Raw genomic sequence first — 19,906 nt, forward strand, 5'->3', positions numbered from 1 at the left:
TAAGTGAAAGGATTTCTCAGAATTTCAAAACCACATTTACAAAAATATTTTCCTTAAACTTGGGTTTGCTCTGAAACAGTGATTTATAAATATAAAAGTATCATGGAATGGCTCAGAAGCAGTTGTGCATACGCATGTGTCTGTTAATATACTTGTCAGCATACTATATAAAAGTTACCAATTTTAAAAGTGTATCAGAATTGAAGCAAATAGACATGGAACAGTATCCTCATAATGGTGTGAATACCAGGTAGCAGGTGGAGCGGGCAGTATATTTTTATGGGTCCTTAACTACTACTGGGCCACAGGTGACTTCTGAGAGCTAACAGTTCCTTCCATACCCAATCACCCATGCCCGAAAACAAAAGGAGTTTGTGTGAACTCACCATGCCCTGGATATTGCACACAGAATACAAGGGTGTTCTATCCAAACCACCAAGCAGCCTGCAGGTCTCTAAGAGCTTTCAGGACTGCGTTCAGCTGTCATCCTAATGAATTCCTTCAGCTCCATCCTACTTCCTCATGGACAGTATGTTTCACACTAAGTGAAAGGGCTAGAATGTTTCACTTGGGATTTTTTGCTTACATTTTAGATACCAAAAAAGCCATTATTCCTGAAAGCTTATCTGAGAACATAACTAATGGAGGCATTCGGTATCACCAATATGAATTTAGATGACCTAATCTCTGAATTTTTAGAAATGTTAGAAGATCCAAAATGATGAGCCTGTTTCACATCATAGCTAGCACTTTTCACAGGTACTCCGGTTATGATAATCTTGAGCTCATTAAATTACATTTGTCATGATCAATAAAAAGCACACAACTTATGGCTACAGTGATTCCAGAATGTAGTTAGTGGTTTTGTTTCAATCAAACCCTGCATATGTTACTTCTTATAATAAAATTAATTTCACTTAGGTGTTGGAATATGATTTTTATTATTATTCTCGAGGTGGGAAAGCATGATGAAAAATCCAGAAGATTTTTAAAATATCTTGACAAACTCAAGTACATAAAAGTAAAAATACTCCACATGACATAAACTATAATAAACAAAGGCAACAGTGACACAACAAACGTTCATAAAGTTTTGAGGCATTGTATTCAAAGGACTAACATCCTTAATACGTAGACCACTCTTACAATTCATCATCAGTAAAAAGACCCCAAATGGGAAAAGTGCATGCAGTTCACAGAAAAGGAAATGAAAAGTAAAACTCCAAAGCAATACCTTTTTTCATCTCTTATATAGGCAAAGCTAAAAAAAGATAGTAAGCCTTGGCAAGAATGTAAGGAAACTGGCACTCACATTCATTGTTGATAGGAAGCTAAATTGGCACAAGCTTGGAGAGCATCGTAGAAATTTTAATCAAAATTGAAAACACATGTATTTTTTCACCCAGTGTGTCTATTTCTAGGAATTTATGCAACTGTTAATACTTTTACATATGTGAAATCCTGCATAAACAACTGTTTTCTTTATCGTGGTATTTGTGAGAGAACAAGATTGGAAAAAGCTTAATTGTCTATCAGCAGGGAAATAGTTAAATAAATTTTGGTGCGTTCATCCATTCAGTGGGATTCTATGGACCTTAAAAAGAGTAAGGCAGCATATGTTTACATTTATTTAGAAAGATCTCCAAGACATGTTGCTAAGTGAAAAAGCAAGGGATAGTGTGTGTGTGTGTGTGTGTGTGTGTGTAAATAGAAACATACATTTGTATATGCTTATATAAGCATTAAGATATCTATAAAAAGAATACATAAAAACATGAATTGTGTGAATATTATCTATTCAAGAGTAATATTTTTAACACTTAGACAAGTCATTGATGATGATAATATATATATTTGTTCATGTTCCCCAAATGCATGTAGCTGAAATAACCCTTTCTTGATGTGCCCAGCACAAAGATTTTCTGTGAGATGTCACAATTCGAATTAAACCAAGATTTCAGTTAAGGTCCTCTTTTATTAGACTGTTTGAAATCTAGAAATTGAAATTTGGCATTAACCTTGTTAAATTTTTAGAGCCATCCTGATTATGCGGAATTTTTGAGTGCATTTTTGCATCCATGCTTTCTCAAAATTTAAGCAGTCACTATTGACCAGGTAGTATAAATTTATAAATACAGAGGTTTACTAAAATGACTAGTGGAGCTAGCCCCAGAACTGATCCTCCAAGGCAAAAAAAGGAAATCCATAAATAGTCCCCATACTCCTTTTAATTGGTTAGTTTCATCTTCTCTTCCAACACCTTATATTTTTAAATCACAGTTGTTAATATGTTGTAAATTGATTAATTTTAGATTCACCAAATTGTTCTTTCCTTCTGATTATGTTGCTAACATGAGTTGCAAAATTGCCTAAAGGTTGAGTAGTAAGAGATTGAAAAAGCTGCAAAATCCAAATAGGCAGACTACAAAACCACCTTTTAAGTAGGATTAGATACAATCATTGTGGGAATGCCCATTATCTCTCTTCTTCTCTCTTAAGTGGCACTTGCAGTCTGACTCTGGCAAAAACAAATATTTTAATTTTTATCATATTTTAGTGTAATAGTTCTCAAACTTGAGTGTGCATCTTCTGGAGCATTTATTAAAACATGGATTGTTTCTTCCCAACCCTAGAGTTTTTGATTCAAGATACAGGGTAGGGTCAGAGAATTTTCATTTTAACATATGTCCAGGTAATTCTAATACTGCTAGTCCAGGACCACACAGAGAAAACCTGTTTAGTGATTATATATACTAAATTAAAACTGAAAATATTCTTAGGATTCAAAATAAACTGCCAGAAGCAGAGAAACCATTTGAAAATACAAACTTTGCCTTAAATTCCATCACTTAATCCTAACCCACGAGATTTCAGAGGAATTGCAAAAGAAAGAATCAATCTTGCTTTTAAATCACCACCTGAATTTAAGCAAACCAAATGTTCTCAGAACATATACATTGATGCAGACTTCTTATCGAATTGTTTTTTTTTCATAAATATTTCAGAATAGCTTCAGGTGGTACAAAATTGCCAAAGCTTAAGGTTGAAAGCATAATAATTTAGAAGTATTCTCTAGGTGTCATAAAATTATGAGTGACTAGAAAGGAAAAGCTTTCACGTGGTTAAACATTTGCAAGATCTAAAACTTTTGTGCTCTAAATGCCTAATGTGTAAGATCAAGATTCCTTCTTTAGCTATTTTAGAAGATCAAAAGCAAAGCTGGCTAGGTGTGTTTCCTAGGAATTTTTATTTTTTGAGTTAGAAGAACAACCTGTCCTGGATCTCTCATAATTAAGATTCTATTCATCATTGCTATGGAGATAATATATTCACACGCTGAGTTCTATATAATCTGAATATATGACTTAAAGAGCAATATCGTAGCCAGAGCCTTAGCTTGAGTAGGGGTTTTTCTGTCTGCATTTGTCTGGGCATCTGGACCTAAGAGAGACCATACATTCTTAGAAGGGAACCAGTTTAACTTCTTAGTATGTGGGCAAAGTTTTTTGGCTATACCCTACAGTGAGAACTATCTTTACATACCCAGCACTCATGTATACAAATATAAGTGGACATCTATTTATATATACACATTCATGTATGTATATGAATATGACTGAAACCAAAACTTCACAAAGCAACATTTTTCCATACTGTGGGTAATGAACTCTATTTTCTACTCTATTCTATTTCTTTAACTTTCTTAAATTGCTGGTTAGTACTCACATAATTGATTTCATGACACACTGATAGGTTGTACCTTATGTTTTCAAAAGCACTGCTTTGGGCAAATTGAAGAGGAGATCAAAGTAGTAGCAGTACATAGATGAGAGACCCAGGTACAGAGTCTCTATTATCTGTTGTTATTGCTGTTGTAATACTGTCCTTTATTGTTCCTGGTTGGAGTGATTACTACAGAAAGTAACCCCCCACATACCCACAACAGCAGGCTATCATTTCAAACAGGTGTAAGGGTGCTGGCTACATGTTCATGCAACCAACACAATTGCTTTTTTTTTTTAACAAAAGCCACCAAGTACAAATGTTTCTGTCTTACCTGATCTCAAATGCAAACAAATTTTAATGTCCTAGAGTTCAGAAGAGAGATTATTCAAGAGGAAATGTGCAGTGTTAAATGTATCCTCCACATTGGGTTTCTCTAAAGAATTTGCTGTCATTTTTCCCTAGGGAGTAGAAATGCTATTTCTCTGAGAACATGCTATTCATGAGGTTAGCATAGTGACTTGCATTAACAAGAAAATGCAGTCATTATGCCAGGGTGACTGTTTTTATGATGATTAAAATTTAATTATCCATTTAAAACTTTTTATTGCCTTGTAACTTGGATCACTTTTAAATCACTTCAAGTAATGTTTATCAATCATATAAACACTTTCCTGGTTTGAATCTTGTTTATTAACAGTAAGTCATTTAGCAAATTTTAATTTAACCTGTCACTCTCAGAAGATGATTTCCTTAAAGCAATTTGAGATATCTGTGGACACTTTACATTTACCTTATATTTGTATATGCTAAAAATGATATTGAATTTAGGGCAATAAATATTGGATTCCAATCTCATAGTAATATCTATGTAATCTCAAGAGCGCTCCTCAATCCCAGAGATATTTAGTTTTCTAATATGTAAAAAGGAGATGCTCTTGTTTGCCTTTCCTGTTTCACAAAGTTGCTGTAAAGATCAAATATAAACTAATGTAAAAAAAGACTCTGTAAATCATAAATCATTGTACTATTACTCCTATTTTCTAATTACTTTAACAGTTCTAGAAAGGAAATAGTTTCTACCATGAGAGCATTTTAATTATAGTGATAGTTGAACTTATCTGTCTTAACTTCGTTTCAAAAAAAGATGAAAAAACCACTTCACAGTCAAGAGAATATGTCTTGACCCATAAAGACAATGAAGAGGATGATTTAATAGTTCTTTTTCCATCTGTCTTGTTAGCTGGAATGGAATGACTAGTAGATATTTACATTAAGAGAAAGTCCTAATTGTCAGCATATTATATTAAATGATATTCTGTTTGGGCTACTGCATAGATGTGTTATCAATGTGTTATAAGCCAGAAGTCCAGGGGAGTCTCTTTTTGCCCCATGTCACTCATACATAAGACTCAACACTTCTTTACATCTCCCTGCATTTCAAACTGAGGTTTACCTTTTTGTCTTTTTTTTTTTTTTTTTAACATGGGCAGGCACCGGGAATCGAACCCGGGTCTCTGGCATCACAGGCAAGCATTCCTGCCTGCTGAGCCACCCTGGCCCACCCTACCTTTTTATCTTTATCAGCTGCCCCTAAATGAACCCTGTGCTCCAGTCAGTCTTGATTACTTGTACCAAAAGCGAATGGTGTAGATTTTACTGAAGATTTTGTAGAGGAGAGAGCTGAAGTCTTTCTAAAGTAGTTACACCAAGCCTCTTTGCACCACTTTATTCTCCCCTGTCTGTCATTCATTCTATCAAAGATCATTTGCTTCCACTTTTCCCAGATCTAGGATCATTTGGGCCTCTTAACATCTTTCAACCCTTCAGCATGGTCCATATTTAAGTCTGGTTGCAAGTCTACCAGACAATGGGCCATCCTACTGTAAAGATTCTCCTTCCTTAGAAGTCAACAGGGGAATTATAAATAACGGGAAAAAAGTGTTGTTGTTGTTTTATTACATTTTTCTCTTAGAAAAATATTCACTCCCCTGGGGGGAAAAATACAATTCTTGATCTCTTCTTTGAGCATGAGAACAGAAATTATGAATACAATATTTACTGGACATCCAGCCCTCATACTAAACCCCCATCTTCCCACTTCAATCATCTTTTCCTAAAGGCTTCCTTATGTGGGATTTTCTCTGACGCCCATTTTTGGGATACTGATTTTTGGTCAGATTCTGTGGGACCCTCAAGGTGGCCTTGGCTGTTTGGAGACTGTTTACCTATCTTTGATTCCTACAGGTAACATTAGCATTTGAATGACCTCCAGAGAGTTTCAGTCTGAGCTTTAGGCCGTAGTAAATTTATCGCACTCTGTCTCCCTCTTCCATCAATAGGGGTTGCCCCACTCACTTTAGTTCCTTCCTCTGTGGGGTTGCTGTATCTTTTCAGGAGCTCCTTTGAGATTTTTTTTTTTCTTCTGAGTGTGAAATGCAGCATTTCCCTGGCCTCTTCTGAGTTTCTGTTCCTCATTCCAGGAAAATCATGGAAAATTCCTCACACTGGTAGTCTACCGCAAGATGTACATACATATTTGCTACACTCAAAACATATGTAGGTACTTTTGCCTTAAAATCTGACACATTTTTCTTGAATCTACTCCACAGAAGTTAAGGTCTGCTTGCTGCCATGTGGTCATATTTTTATCACATTTGTGTTCAAGCTGCTTTTAACAACAAAAGTGAATTTAATTACTGTAATTTCTGACCAGCACTCTAGGCTTAGTGGGGAGATACTTTTGCTCAGTGAAGGAAAACCCAGTAGTCCATTCCCTGGGATTGGATTGGAAACGTTTGTAAATTCAACGTTTGTTTGGCTGAGCCAAGTCACACCTATGTCTATTTTAATTCCTAACTGGTGCTCTGATCACAAACATTATTTCCTCATAGTAACTGGCATTACCTCGCTTTCTTCTCCCCAATAAGCTTCACTTATTGCAAAAATTCAGGGAGCATACTACTATCGGATGAAGTCTAAGTTTCTCTGAAACTTAGAGAAACCCCTCAGCAAGTTGCTACAACTAGGTATGATTTTTCAAATGATGCTAGCATTTTTGCATATTGTACACTGCACAGGCTTTAAGACTCTTTAACACCGAAGTTGAGGAGAAATCTTTTTTGTCTTGCTAATGTGTAGTCAGAACCCTGGCATATGAATGTAGGAAGCTCTCCACAGTATCTGAGCTTAAACCTTTCAAATTTTGACAGGCATTGTGTTAGAGTAGCACTTGAAGCTTTGAGGCCACATATGCCTCCTAAGACTCGGTTCTGCATACTTTTCACTGATCTTCATCACTCCCTCAGAGGGCTGCAACTCCTGTAATATTTCAGTAAACTATCTAAACACAATGCAAAATCCTCCTTACCAGCCCCTGACAATGACAGTGGCTTCCAGTAGCTGGAAGGTTTCCCATCTTTGTCTGACTACCAGACTCAGAATAGGTTTCCATTCTCTGGTAATCCATTTTCAGAAGTGGAATCTACAGGGTTTTAAATCATCCTAAATATATTGCCAAGGGTCTTCTTCCATCTTTCAGAAAAGACTCCAGTTTTTCTAAGAATCTTGTGCCTAAAAAGCTAGAATGGATGTCAGTTTACTATCTGCTCTTTCTAAGTCTCACTCACTCTAATAATCTCACTTAATGCTCTATAAGCCTGTCTTTCCAGGCCGAACATCTCAACTCAAATGAAGTATCCTACCATTTGATCTCAGAGAAGTTGCCATGCTTCTATCTAGTTATAAGGCAATAGTCCAGTACCATTATGAGCCAGACTAAACTCCCAAGCACCATGTGTCCTAGCATTAAATAACTTTCAGAGGGTGTGTACACTACTGGCTCAGTTCTAGGGTGATTATTTAATGAGATGCATCTAGGAACTACAACTTAATTCAGAGAATTAGTATTTTAAAAAAAAAGCAAATGTACACCCATAATCAAAAGACTTTACAGTCATTTTTAATTAATTTAAGGAAGAAATGGAAAACATTTACCATGCTCACTTTTTGATTGAAAAAAATGAATCCTTTAGTCATTAAAAAAGTTCAATTCTTTGACTTTTTAACCATTAAATAGGAAAAGACATAAGATCCTTTTTTTAAAAAGGAAAAGGAATTAAGAGTAAAGGAAAGGATGTATAGAGAGAGAGGAGCAACACTCAAGAAGGGCTTCACTGAGGCCTCAAATTAGTCTGACTATCAGGTTGTCACTGGGCTGCTGCTAATCTGATTACCAATCCTGGGCACTAGAGTTGAAATTTCAATGACAAAATGATCAGTATTCTCAGACAAAAGATCATGCAGTAGAGACATAAACAGGAAAGCATTTTAGAATCGTTTCATGTCAGTGTGTTTGATATGCACATTTGAAATGTTCTAATCACACAGAGATGAAATAAAGGCTGTTGTGTTGATTTCAAGTAAAAATAAGGCATTGCCAAGCTTTCTGTCTGAGACTCCCACCATTAGGTCTGTAATTCTAAAAATGTGTTTATATTCATTCCTTTTCATTCTCAGTGCTACCTCATTGCTAGGCTTTCACCTCAGTCCTGGACTGTTACTATAGCTTTCAAGGTGGTTTTCTGTCTCTTGATTCTCTCTCTTCCTACATTATATCCCAGATTAATATATAAAGTGCTGTTGGATCAGATCATATTCTTTGCTCAAAGCTTTTCAACAATGACCCTTCACCTATTTAATTGAAAATAACAGGCAAGAAATTACAGTCTGTCTTTCTAACTTAACATACCCCTGAAGAAACTTTAGGCTTCAGACATTCCAACCTTTCCCTGAGCATACATTGTACTGTTTTATCTCTGTTTCTTCATTCATTCTGTTTGATCTACCTAAAATGTTCTCTGACCTGCCCCATCAGAATTCCACATACTGAATTTCTTAGGTCATTGGTAAAAAGCCTCCTTACCCATACTCTGTCTATAAACAAACAAACCAAATGATTATCCCCTACCCCATATTCCATTAACATTTAATCCATCCTGGTATTTCTTTAATTAGTTGCAAATATACATATATTACAGTTCCTTGTATATAAATAGACTCATTGTGTCACTTCTACCAATTGGTCAGCCCATGATTTATTGTGAGCTTCTAGTTGGCAGGTTTATATTTTGAAAGTCTTTGTAACCATTATATCTCACTTTTGCTTTCTCTATCTGTCATACTGTGACACACAAACACACACACCTCAAACACTCATACACGTAGGGCTAACACTGCGTGGAGTTTTATGTTTGCTAAAATGGAAAGAAATCACATGAAACTTGACTAGTGTAATCAAGTTCCTGTTATCAGTAGCAAGCACCATGATTATTTTATACCAGGGGAGAAGGGAAGTTTTTATTTATTTTATTTTTTACTTATTTTAACTTACAGATTCCTTAAATTTGAATCACTTTTAAATTCTAGCTAGCTAGTAATCTAGCAGTTAAATCATTTTCATTGTTGAAGCTACAGTGATGTGTAATATCCTTATTGAGGTTGGAAACATTTCCTTAGTGAATATATGAGAATATCATGTTGAATATTTAAGTCAGTAATCTTGGTATCAATGAGCCTACTTTTAAGACAGTTTTCCATCTGTCTTTCCTGACTGTCATTTCGTATCTTACATATGACAAATTATAGGTACTGTGGAATATCGCTTAGTATATTAAGTATAATTCTATCTAGGAGATTTTTTTAAACTTCTCCTAAGGATTAAATTTAATATTTTAAATGCTGTATATTAAGTTGGAAGCAAATGATCTCACCAGTACACTTTGGTTTCAGTATTTCAGGTAAAAATGCTGAAGTTTCATCTTTTTTTTTGAGATTGACCAAACCCTAGAAGTATGAACAAAAACTTGGGCAAATATCTGATCCACAAGAAGGGAAAAATTAAAAAATAATTTCATAATTAATTTGAATCATTCTCATAGAAATTTATCCTAATTCAGTCTTTTATCTAGTCTCCATTCCTCTTTCTACTCAGCCCCTACCCATATGCATAGGTCTTACACCCATGAAATTATGACAAGACCAAATCATGGGCTGATTGATAGGAATGTCATCAATATTCCATGTTAGAGTTGGTTTATCCTGTATAACTCTCTAATATCAAAATCTTGCCTCATTATTACTCCTCCTCATTTTTAAAGTATTCCTCTATCCTCTCTTTCACCCTAATTCCCATCCTCAAACATATTCCTGTGGGTGTTAATCTCTTATTCTTGTCCCTGAAAGCTTCAATTCTATTCACAAACATTCACTGGGTTCACTTCAGACATACCCTGTTTTAACCCTTAACCTTACTGCTGACACCGTCCATTTATACCTTGTAAAACTCATCTCCTGGCTTTATCTGAATACTGAGACTTTTTCAGAGGTCCACACACTTCACTTAAAACCCTTTCTAATGGCATTCTAATGGCTTTGCTTCTTCCCTGACTTGTACCTATCAAGATATAATTCCAACCTGTTTTTTCACCCTCACCTCATAGTACTCTTATATACATGCCACATCCTACAGACAAACTGAACTCCTTGTTATTCCCCAAAAATGGACACTCCCTGTGCTTTCTTATTTCCTCGCTTTATTGAGGTTGATCTTCCCTACAATAAACACCCTTTCCCTAACTTCTACCCACCAATACTCTTCCATCTTTTGAAGCATGGAGATCTGAATCTTAGGAGTCTATCAGCTATAAAATTGAATGCAGAATTTATAGGTGTATTAAATTACTCTAAGTAGAGGGTTCTCAGCTTTCATCAGATCCTCAGAATAGAACTTAGACTCCCCTAAAAGTTAGAATACTGTTTTCATTTTCTAAACTATACTTTTATTTTTGTCACAGTCTTTTTCTTGTAATTATGAATTTACACATATTTATAAATGTATGCTGTATCTCTCTTAAGGATTAAGGAGGATGTTTTTGTTTTTTTTTAATCATGGTTCCCTTTATATACAGTCACTGTGTAATAATAAATAAAATCCATCCTTTAACATATAGACTCAAAGCTGTGATCCTTTCATGAAATTAGGATTTTCTTCAAGGATTTTATTTAATGTATATGGTGAATACATGTTAACTTTTATGTATGCTTCTTATCAACTAGGTAGTAACTAAATGTGGTTAGCCCTTTGGACTAATCAAGAGTCTCAGAGAATTAATAGATATCTGGAAAACTCTGTGTTTCGTGTAGGCTCCAACATGCTTGTTGTGAAGTTGGTTTATTTGTTGGTTTTCTTATCATTCCATGTTTCCTTCTGTTGTGCCCCTGGGCTCCACAAATCCAACACAAGCTTAGCTCAATTAAGGCAAAAGATTCTCACAGCAAAAACAAACAGAAAGCCCAATTATTATCTATATTACAAAGTGACATAAAAGAACCAAAATTGTTGAGATCCAAAGCATCCTGGTAAGTATGTCTCTAGGCAACACATTTTGATCCAGTCATCTCTCTTTCCCTTTTCCTCTCTTCCAAAACTCTTCAAAAACTGGTTAGAAATAAAAGGACCATTTTCTAGCAACCTGGCCTTCTAGGGAATTGTTTGGAAATATGGAACCTGAGGGTAGCAACCTCTTCAGTAGCAATAGAAGCAAATTGTAGGACTTTTTTTCCACAAGGAATGCTGGTTTATCTGATTTTAAATTGCTGATTTATAAAACCAGACAGTGGACATCTCCCTCTGTGTTATTCAGCTGTTATACTTCCAATCATTTTAATCTTTCATCTAAACTTATATACTCACAAGATAGATATCATTTTATTTTTATTTAGTAGATTAGAATCTTGCCTGAAATTCCCCACATTCAAACTTTAAAGAAAATGTAGCCATTTAGCAAATTAGACTTTTGAGCAAATTATTTGCTCAAATTTTGAGCAAAAATAGATTTCTCATGTGTGTTTTCTCTTTGAGTTCAAGAATGCTTATTGATACCCTTTTTAAAAATGTAATACTGAGATACTTGACAGTTTGTACAATTTAACATTTTGATAAATGTTATATTACTCTTTCTATGATGTATCTTTTTTCACTTGTGCACTATCACTGTCTTCAGTTTGCTTTCAAGTATAATGATAAACTGTATTAACATCCTGTTTGGCAGACAGAATGCTTTAGAAATCCATTTATTTAATTTTGTGATCTAAAAACAATAGAATTTAACAATAGAGTTAGAATCATACCTTCTTATGAATTAACTTAATATCTATTTTAAGAATATTTTTCTACAGTTTCTTAATCTCACATGTTCTTTTGGGGATTATATTTAATTAGCTCTATGGAAGAAACAGTAACTTGTGAAAATAATATAAAATAAATTTAAAGTTATTAATTGACAAGTAATTTAGGAGAAAGGAGAAAGTTCTTAATGTTGATTTTTATTAATACTGAAAGTTTCATGTATAGTTGTACTATTACCTCATAAAGAAATTAGTAACTTGATGGATTTGCTATGGCTATTACCATTCATGATTTTTTTTTTGAAGGAGGCAATATGTTAAAACTTCGAGGCATCATCAATTTTCATAGCTGATATAAAGTAAAGAAAGACTTTGTAAAACACTAAAATATTTTTATAACTTCCTGTTCTGAATTATTGATTTGATCAGATTGTTAAAATATAATGAAATCAATTTTCTCCCTTAAATTATAAAATGTGATTTTTTCTAACTTTAGTTTTTATTGTTAATATAACCCAATAACTAAATACAGTGACTCATTACCTATTTTCAGAAAATGTGCTATAGGGCCAAGACCTAAAAGATAGGTATCTTTGAAAAGGAGTTTTATCAGGAGCTCATAACATTTACTCTTGGCATCTGCTACTGAATTAGTTAAGCTTTTGTGATTGCTCATGGCATGCTGGGGTTCTGTAGAATAAAATTGTTTCTGTGGTTGCCCTTTTCTTTGTTGGCTCTGAATTATTTTCTCTTCTACCTTCTATTTCTTCTGTCATTTCTGATACCTCTGCCTCACCGCCACACTCATTGTTACATCTTACTATTTGTTCATATTAATAATCTTGCACTTCCAAATTTTAATACAGAATTAAGAGAAGAATGGACAAGTTTAGTAGCCTTTTGAACATTAGTGAAGGTATCTTTGCTCATTTGCATTAAAATATTAATGCATGTTAAACACGCAATATGCATTATGAGTTTCCTTTCATGACAGAAAAAAATATTACATACTCTTTAGGCATGAAGCTGTAGAAAGAAAGTGGTTTCTGTCCCACATCTGTGAGTTTGAACTGTGAAAGTCAAGAATGTTTTCTCATAACTAGAAATATCAGCTGGGGTCCCTACTCCTCAGGTCTCCATTCTGACTATAATTAAAGAATGTTCAAAAAGGTTTACTTTTGTGATTGAGGTTATTATTAGTGTTCATATTTTTATTTTATTCTCTGGGGGTGGAGGGAAGGAGGGAAAATACACATTTAGTGAGAACTATTCATTAGCCACCACTGAAGAAAAAAATTGAACTTTAAAGAATCTATCAAAATTTCTCTGGTCAGCCTTTTATTACTATCTTGTCTTGAGCCCTTTTTTTAATGACATCTATTATCAGATTGAAATGGCGATTGAGACGCTGCAAAAGTCTGACGGTCTGTCCACTCACAGGAGCTCTCTTCTCAACAGCCATGTAAGTTGTCTCCTCTTCATGTAAACTAATCTCTTGCTTGTTCTGCATGTGTTGCTTGCCTCTAAATGCTTGTTTTATTTATTTGCTTATTTATTTTGCTTCTTAACCTTCCTTTCTCAGTCCGTTATTATCTCCATATCATTTAATGACTACTTTTTACAGTGGAATACCTAAAAAATAGAGCCCCCAATATACTGCTTTACTAGGTTTTTGCACTATTTTGGTACAGATGTAACATTTTTAAGTTAAAAACAAGCGGCCATTTATTTTTAAAAGTAAATAATGGAAATTTAAATATTGAAAAATTCCCTGTCTGATAGTGTTTACTATGGAGCAAATGCTTTTAACCAGCATCTCCTTGTCCGAGACAGAGAAATAGTCATATCTATTTGTGTCAACAGTAATATTCTTTAAGTGGAAAAAAATCTTATTGCCAAATTCAGTGGTAAATTGTTTGAAAAGGTTTATTTACCAGTAAAACCATATAACATGAGCAAGAAATAGCTACCTAATATGAGATCAGGTAACAAGAACTAAAGAAAAATGGACGTGGACTAAAAGAAGAAATGAGGTGAAGATAAGTCTAAATTGCCAATAATTGAGATAAAACAGAATTATTGTTATTATTTCTTCAAGCTTTTAACTGATGTCAGATGCAACATCACTGTGATACTGGTAAGTGTGAGAAGGATGAGTTTTGTGAAATTATAAACCTTTTTATCAACTGTTCAAATCTGGGAAACCAAGGCAAATGCTGATTTAAAATTACTTTGTTAAGGTGGTTTCTGAATATATGGAGAAAAGTAAAAAGACCTATGTGCTAATCCATTCTAGTAAGAATTAAAGCTTCCCTTCTCCAGTGATAGTATGTTCTTAGATTTAGGGATAACATTATTAAGATTTGTTAACTGTTCCCCATATTCTGTCACTGAAAATCATTCATTTGTCCTGCCAAATGAAATATCATTATTTTTTCAATAAACTTAAAGCCTTTAGCTCACAGAAATTATTTTCACTATGGTTTTTGCATATTTGGATTTTGAAACATTAAAACCTAATGTTCCAAAATAAGACTAAATGCCATTGCTGTATTGTAAATATACAATTTGTTTTTAGATGGGCTCTTTTGTCTTATTTCTTTTTTAAAAGGAAATAACATGGCAAGTAAAAATGGGTTAGTCAACTTCAAAAATGCCTGTAATTTTGGTGAAGATTATGGATGTAAATTTAAAAGTAGTATATCTTCTGGCCCTTCTTTTTGAAGCAATATGAGAAACATGATTTTTTTCCCTTTCTGAAAATTTTTATTTATATTCAATATGTCACTCTTTTATATGTTTCCTAAGTATATCCCTTTTGTGTTGGCATCAATCTGTGGTTGTGTGTAAAAGTTTATTTACTGTGTACTATTAGTGTGGGGGGAATGTAATAACTACCGGTGTTTGTGTTTTGAAAATGGCAAATGAAAATATTCTTCACTTTCAGTCAAAAATGTGTAGAAACTTAAGGAAAAGACTCCTGAAGTTTCCAGTTACCACTTTTGAACTTTCAGACTTATAAGAAGTTGTGCTGTAATATTCAATTCTCATTTCATGTATATGGGAGATATATAGTTAGTAAAAAATGTGATACGTTTAATTGAAATTTAACTTCAGTTACCCATCAGTATTTTCATGATCAATAATGTAAAGAAAGTGCTTTGTATATTTTTATTTATTTATTTCTGTGTTTTATTCTTCCCTGCCACTTTGCTTGACTTATTTTCCCCATGAATAAACACCTGTTAGGGTAGATGCGTTATATCAATATCGCTATCACGCTACCATTAAATAAACATAATGATTTAATTATTTTTTTATTTTTTTACATGGAAATTGAATGTGGGTCTCTGGCATGGCAGGCGAGAACTCTGCCTGTTGAGCCACCATGGCCCACCCTTAATCATAATTTTTGAGCTGAAAGTGAAATAAAGTGAAAGTCTGTTCTCAGTCTATTTGGGATATGGAATAGAAGGGATCCCCTTTTCTTTTTATTTTTTATTTACTCACAGTAATTAAAAAAACTCTTGATAGGGTCAAATCAAGTAAATAAGTAAATAATTCCCTCTCATATAATCCAACTCTATTGCTTTCCTTTTCACATGCCTTTCTTCATACATTAGAAGACAGAGTGGAAAATTAAATTTGTCTTCCTTTTCCAGAATGTTCTCAAGAGCATTTGGTGTTTATCATTATCATGCTATTATCACCCAGTTTGAAATGCCTGTAAAACTTGTCTATTTTATATCCTATACAGTGCCTTACTGTAACTAAGTACAGTTACACTGAATGCAGCGTTTTATTCTATTAACATTACCAGCACAATAACATTTATTTAAGTACTGGCACTTCATAAGAAGTCAGTAAGAGAGTCAGGATTTTTATATATTTTGTTCCTGATGTATCGCCCTGCACCTCCATCCCTCCCCCCACCCCACCAGCCCCAGTATTTAGAACAGTCTGGTACATAGTAGGTGCTCAATAGTTTGCTAAATGAACGAATGATGTAAGAAACAAGGAATAGAGGGAAACAGACCTTATCTTTCAGTATTCTAGAGCCTTTGCCAACCATGTGTGAGATTATGATTTGGAGACTCATATGAATTATTGTATTATTTCCTTTATTTTCAAGTATGATTTAGTAATTCTATGTGGGACCACTGTGGATAGAAAGATTCATAGTACTTAAGTGGAAGATTATATGGTCTCTCTATCACTTTCCCATGTACCTTATTTGCAGCCTTCAGGTTAAAAGTAGACAACATTTTTTCTTTTTTTACCAAACAATCTAGTCCTAGCCAAGGGTGACATCATTCATATCCTTATATTTTTGAATTGTGCTTTTCATTTGGTTTTATAGAATTCTGTCTATTAGTATAATAATTTTTATTTAAATAATTTTACTTACAAATTTTTGTATGTGCAATGCCAGGAAAAATAATGTCTACTCTGCTTAAACTAAATTAGGATATCTTAATTCTACCTTGATGCAGACTTTATTTTATTCTCTTTCTCAGTTGTAAGTAATATAAATTGGCATGTAATGGTTGCATCGTATCCAATTTTAGATATTTTTAGATTGTAAATTGAAATTCAGAAATGTTAAATCAGTTGTTCCTAATTTTCTCATAGTTTTAAAGCTTACATGCTTTTATTAAATTCTGTTTAAAGTTTATTAAAAAAGCTTTAGGCATGTATTTTATTTGCTTTTCACAATATACCAAATAATTGTTTCATGGTTTTTGCTGCCGTTGTAGCTACTAAAATACTCAGCTCAAAGCAAAACCTTTGATTTATACCTATTCTCTCTTGACTCTGCTGTGTTACAAGTTATAAAGAAATAAAAAAATAAGCTGTGACAAAATGTATATCATCAATGAACTAAACTTAAAATGAATCCCAATGGATAATAATCCATCTTGGATAAAATGCCAAATGTTGCATTTAGATGATAATTGAAGAGTGCCATATATATATTTTTTTAATTTGTCAATCAGTATTTCCCTTTGGGAAAATAGGAACCGTTCATCTTTCTTAATCTATCCTGATTAATATAGATTAAATGCAAAGGTTGAATGATGTAATTATCTTGGTTTCCACCCTTAGATGAGTTTATGTTTGTTCATTAGTAGAATAATCAGGTTCTTAAAGATAAAGGTTAAAAGTTCTTTGGTATTTTAAGGGATTTTAAATCATAAATGTGAACAAATATTTTGCAAGGCATTTTTTAAATGAGTAAAAGAAATAATAGTTTAGTTTAAAATTATTGAACTGTTAGGGTTTTGAATTCTTGCGTCCAAATATTTTTTTTTAAAGACAGTACCTAAGGCAACAATATATTTTGTAACAGGCATGTATGCCTCTAGGTTACATTTAACTTCCAAGTTTCTCTTATAATAAAATTAATATTTTCTTATCTAATATTTTAAACTTGGATATCTGATTCAAATTTCATCATTGCATCGAAGTTTAAAGTTTAAATACCATCATATAAAATGCTATTGTAGGGCAGGCCACAGTGGCTCAGCAGGCAAGGATGCTTGCCTGCCATGCCAGAGGTCCCGGGTTCGATTCCCAGTGCCTTCCCATGTTTAAAAAAAAAAAAAAAAGCAATTGTAACCCCCAGCTAAATATTGCAGTTTTATCTGGGCGATCCTAAATCAGTTTCTACTTATATGGTAAGTTTTCTGGGTAACAGAGTGGTTGACAGATTTTCTAGCTGAAACAGGCTAGTCTGCACCTTCATCCTTTCAGGTCTTTTTCTTCCCTTTGACTTCCAGGCTCTGAGAAGGAATAAAAGTCCCTCCTCTTGCAAACAAGGGGTTGAGAATAAAATGTAGCTTCCCTGCCATTATAGTCACAGAATTACCTACTCTTGTGGAATTTTTCAGGCCAACTAGTGATTATTATATGTACTACATACAAATTGAGGTTTTAAAAAATGCTAGTTTAGAAATAAAGAATCTTTAAAAATGTAAAACTGTATGAAGGAGCAATCTGTTTGTAAAACAAACCAGTTCTTTTGACTTGTTAAGCTTTGTGGGATCAATAGCCAGCCCAATAAAAGCTTCATTTTCTCTGAATTATTCAGTTTAGGGTTGAGTAATATTATTTGGGCTTCTGAGTAATTTAAACCCACTTTTTCTATAATTACCTCACTATTAGTGTGAAAAGTTTTCTTTTATTAATAATTGATCAACTTTTTCAATATGTAAACATACCTTCAGACTTAAAATATTTTATATTGAACTTTATTTGCAGTGGTTTTCCCTTTTATGAAAAGCAGTTTATTTTAGTACCCTTCAAATATTTTATTAGATTTGCCTTTTAAAATTCTTTTATACACTTTTTTTCTCTACTCGAACCTTTCTCTTGATCATGAAAAATTAGCAAACTTTTATTTTCAGGTATTTGTCTTTACTTTTAAGTAATTGAATACTGCAAGAAAACTAGTACACCATTAAGATAGTTTTCAGAACATTTTTATGTTTGGTTAAGTAAACAGATTATTTTCATTTATTCTATATGCTATTAAAAGCATTTCACATCAGATCTCTTTTAATTATTTGTATGCTTTTGGCTATGAAGTTCATGTTATAAAATTGATTATTTTCCATTTCTGAAAAAAAAATGCCTTCTAAAATTAAGATTTTTCTAGATAGCTGACTGTTTTCTTCATTAGAAAAGGAAAGAAATATCTTATTTTTTTCCACACATCTTTGTTAAGAAGTCATACCTTTATCCCTTTGACAGTATGCATTATTTTATGAGGATACATATGTATGCATGCTGGTGGATATGTGCACTTCATTGGTTCACTTGCAAAATATTACTGTTTTCCAAAAATTATTTACAGTCCTTATTTCTTTGACTTTCTAGACATTATTTTTCTTAGTGTTTTCTTAATACCAAAGACCGGTATTATTTTCTTTCATATATTAAGAATACTAATGGAAGGCAGTCAACTCTTGCTTTGTCTAGTATGTGAACACAAAACAAGAGCCAGCAGTTTGTGCAATATGGTTTACTAGGGCTGCCCGAACACCACTGAGGTGAGAAAACAGTGCTTCCAGATCCCAATCATCTTGCTGAGGCATGTGGATGAAAAAAAAGCAGGTTGGTATTACAGCATTTTAAGTGTAGCCTCCGTCAGTTGCATTCATAACTTAACAGTCTTAAAATTTGAAAAGAAATTCTGAAAAAAAACAACCTGACCTCTTGTAGGCAGCTTACTGCTCTGAGCCTCTATAACTTCAATTCCCAACCAGTTTACCTCATCTCTTTTACACTAAATGGATATCTATCAATGAAACACTTAAAATAATATTCAGAAGTCGTATTTGAGTACCTCTAGAGAACTTGTTTACTAGCAGTAAAGTTGCAGGTGATTCGTATCAAAATAGTTCTTTTTGACCTGTAATATTTTTTCAGTCCTTAGAAAAATGAATAGTCTTTACTTTCTGTGACCTTTTAAAAATCTTCTAAAGGAGGGTTTAATATGTTACAGAAGCAATGTATCTGTTTAAATATGCATATTCATATGATATGTGGTCCACAGAGAACTTCAGGTCTTCCTAACCAGAACATTAATTTTATTTTTCAAAGTACTCTATCTTGAGTCTTTAGGTGGCCGTATTCTCTAAGCCAACAACCAGTAAGGTTTAGTGACATAAGTTTTATTGTGTAACGGAATGTAGGAATATTTGAAATTAAAATAGTTCTCAAAAGCTCAGTTGTCATGGTTAAAGGCAATAATTCTGAAAATATTTATTATGAATTTTCTTATTAAAAGTGTTCAGTTCAGGTTCTTTGATCACAAGTTTTTAAATAGGTTAGCAAAATGGAGAAATGCTTTAATATATTTGAGTTGACATATCATTTTTAGGATTTGGCTGTAAATATAGAGGACAGGGTTGAAATCACATTCATGTTTGCATCATTAGGTACCCAGCACAGTGCCTGGCTTATAATTAGTGCTCAATAAATGAATTCTTTG

At 33.4% G+C, this 19,906-nt stretch overlaps 1 protein-coding gene across 10 annotated transcripts in view; it reads left to right on the forward strand.

Annotated features, from left to right (window-relative positions):
- The window catches only part of RFX3 (regulatory factor X3), a 382,072-nt gene that overhangs the window by 268,998 nt on the left and 93,168 nt on the right, over positions 1–19,906 (forward strand). For 9 of the 10 annotated variants that reach the window (XM_077148291.1, XM_077148294.1, XM_077148298.1 and 6 more), the window contains one exon: positions 13,298–13,372. The exons of the other annotated variant lie outside the window; for it this stretch is intronic. In XM_077148291.1, coding sequence (XP_077004406.1) covers positions 13,298–13,372 — 75 coding nt within the window. The remainder of the gene's footprint in view (positions 1–13,297; positions 13,373–19,906) is intronic. 10 annotated transcript variants of the gene reach the window in all.

Source organism: Tamandua tetradactyla, chromosome 2 (assembly GCF_023851605.1).
Source record: "Tamandua tetradactyla isolate mTamTet1 chromosome 2, mTamTet1.pri, whole genome shotgun sequence".
Lineage (NCBI taxonomy): Eukaryota > Metazoa > Chordata > Mammalia > Pilosa > Myrmecophagidae > Tamandua > Tamandua tetradactyla.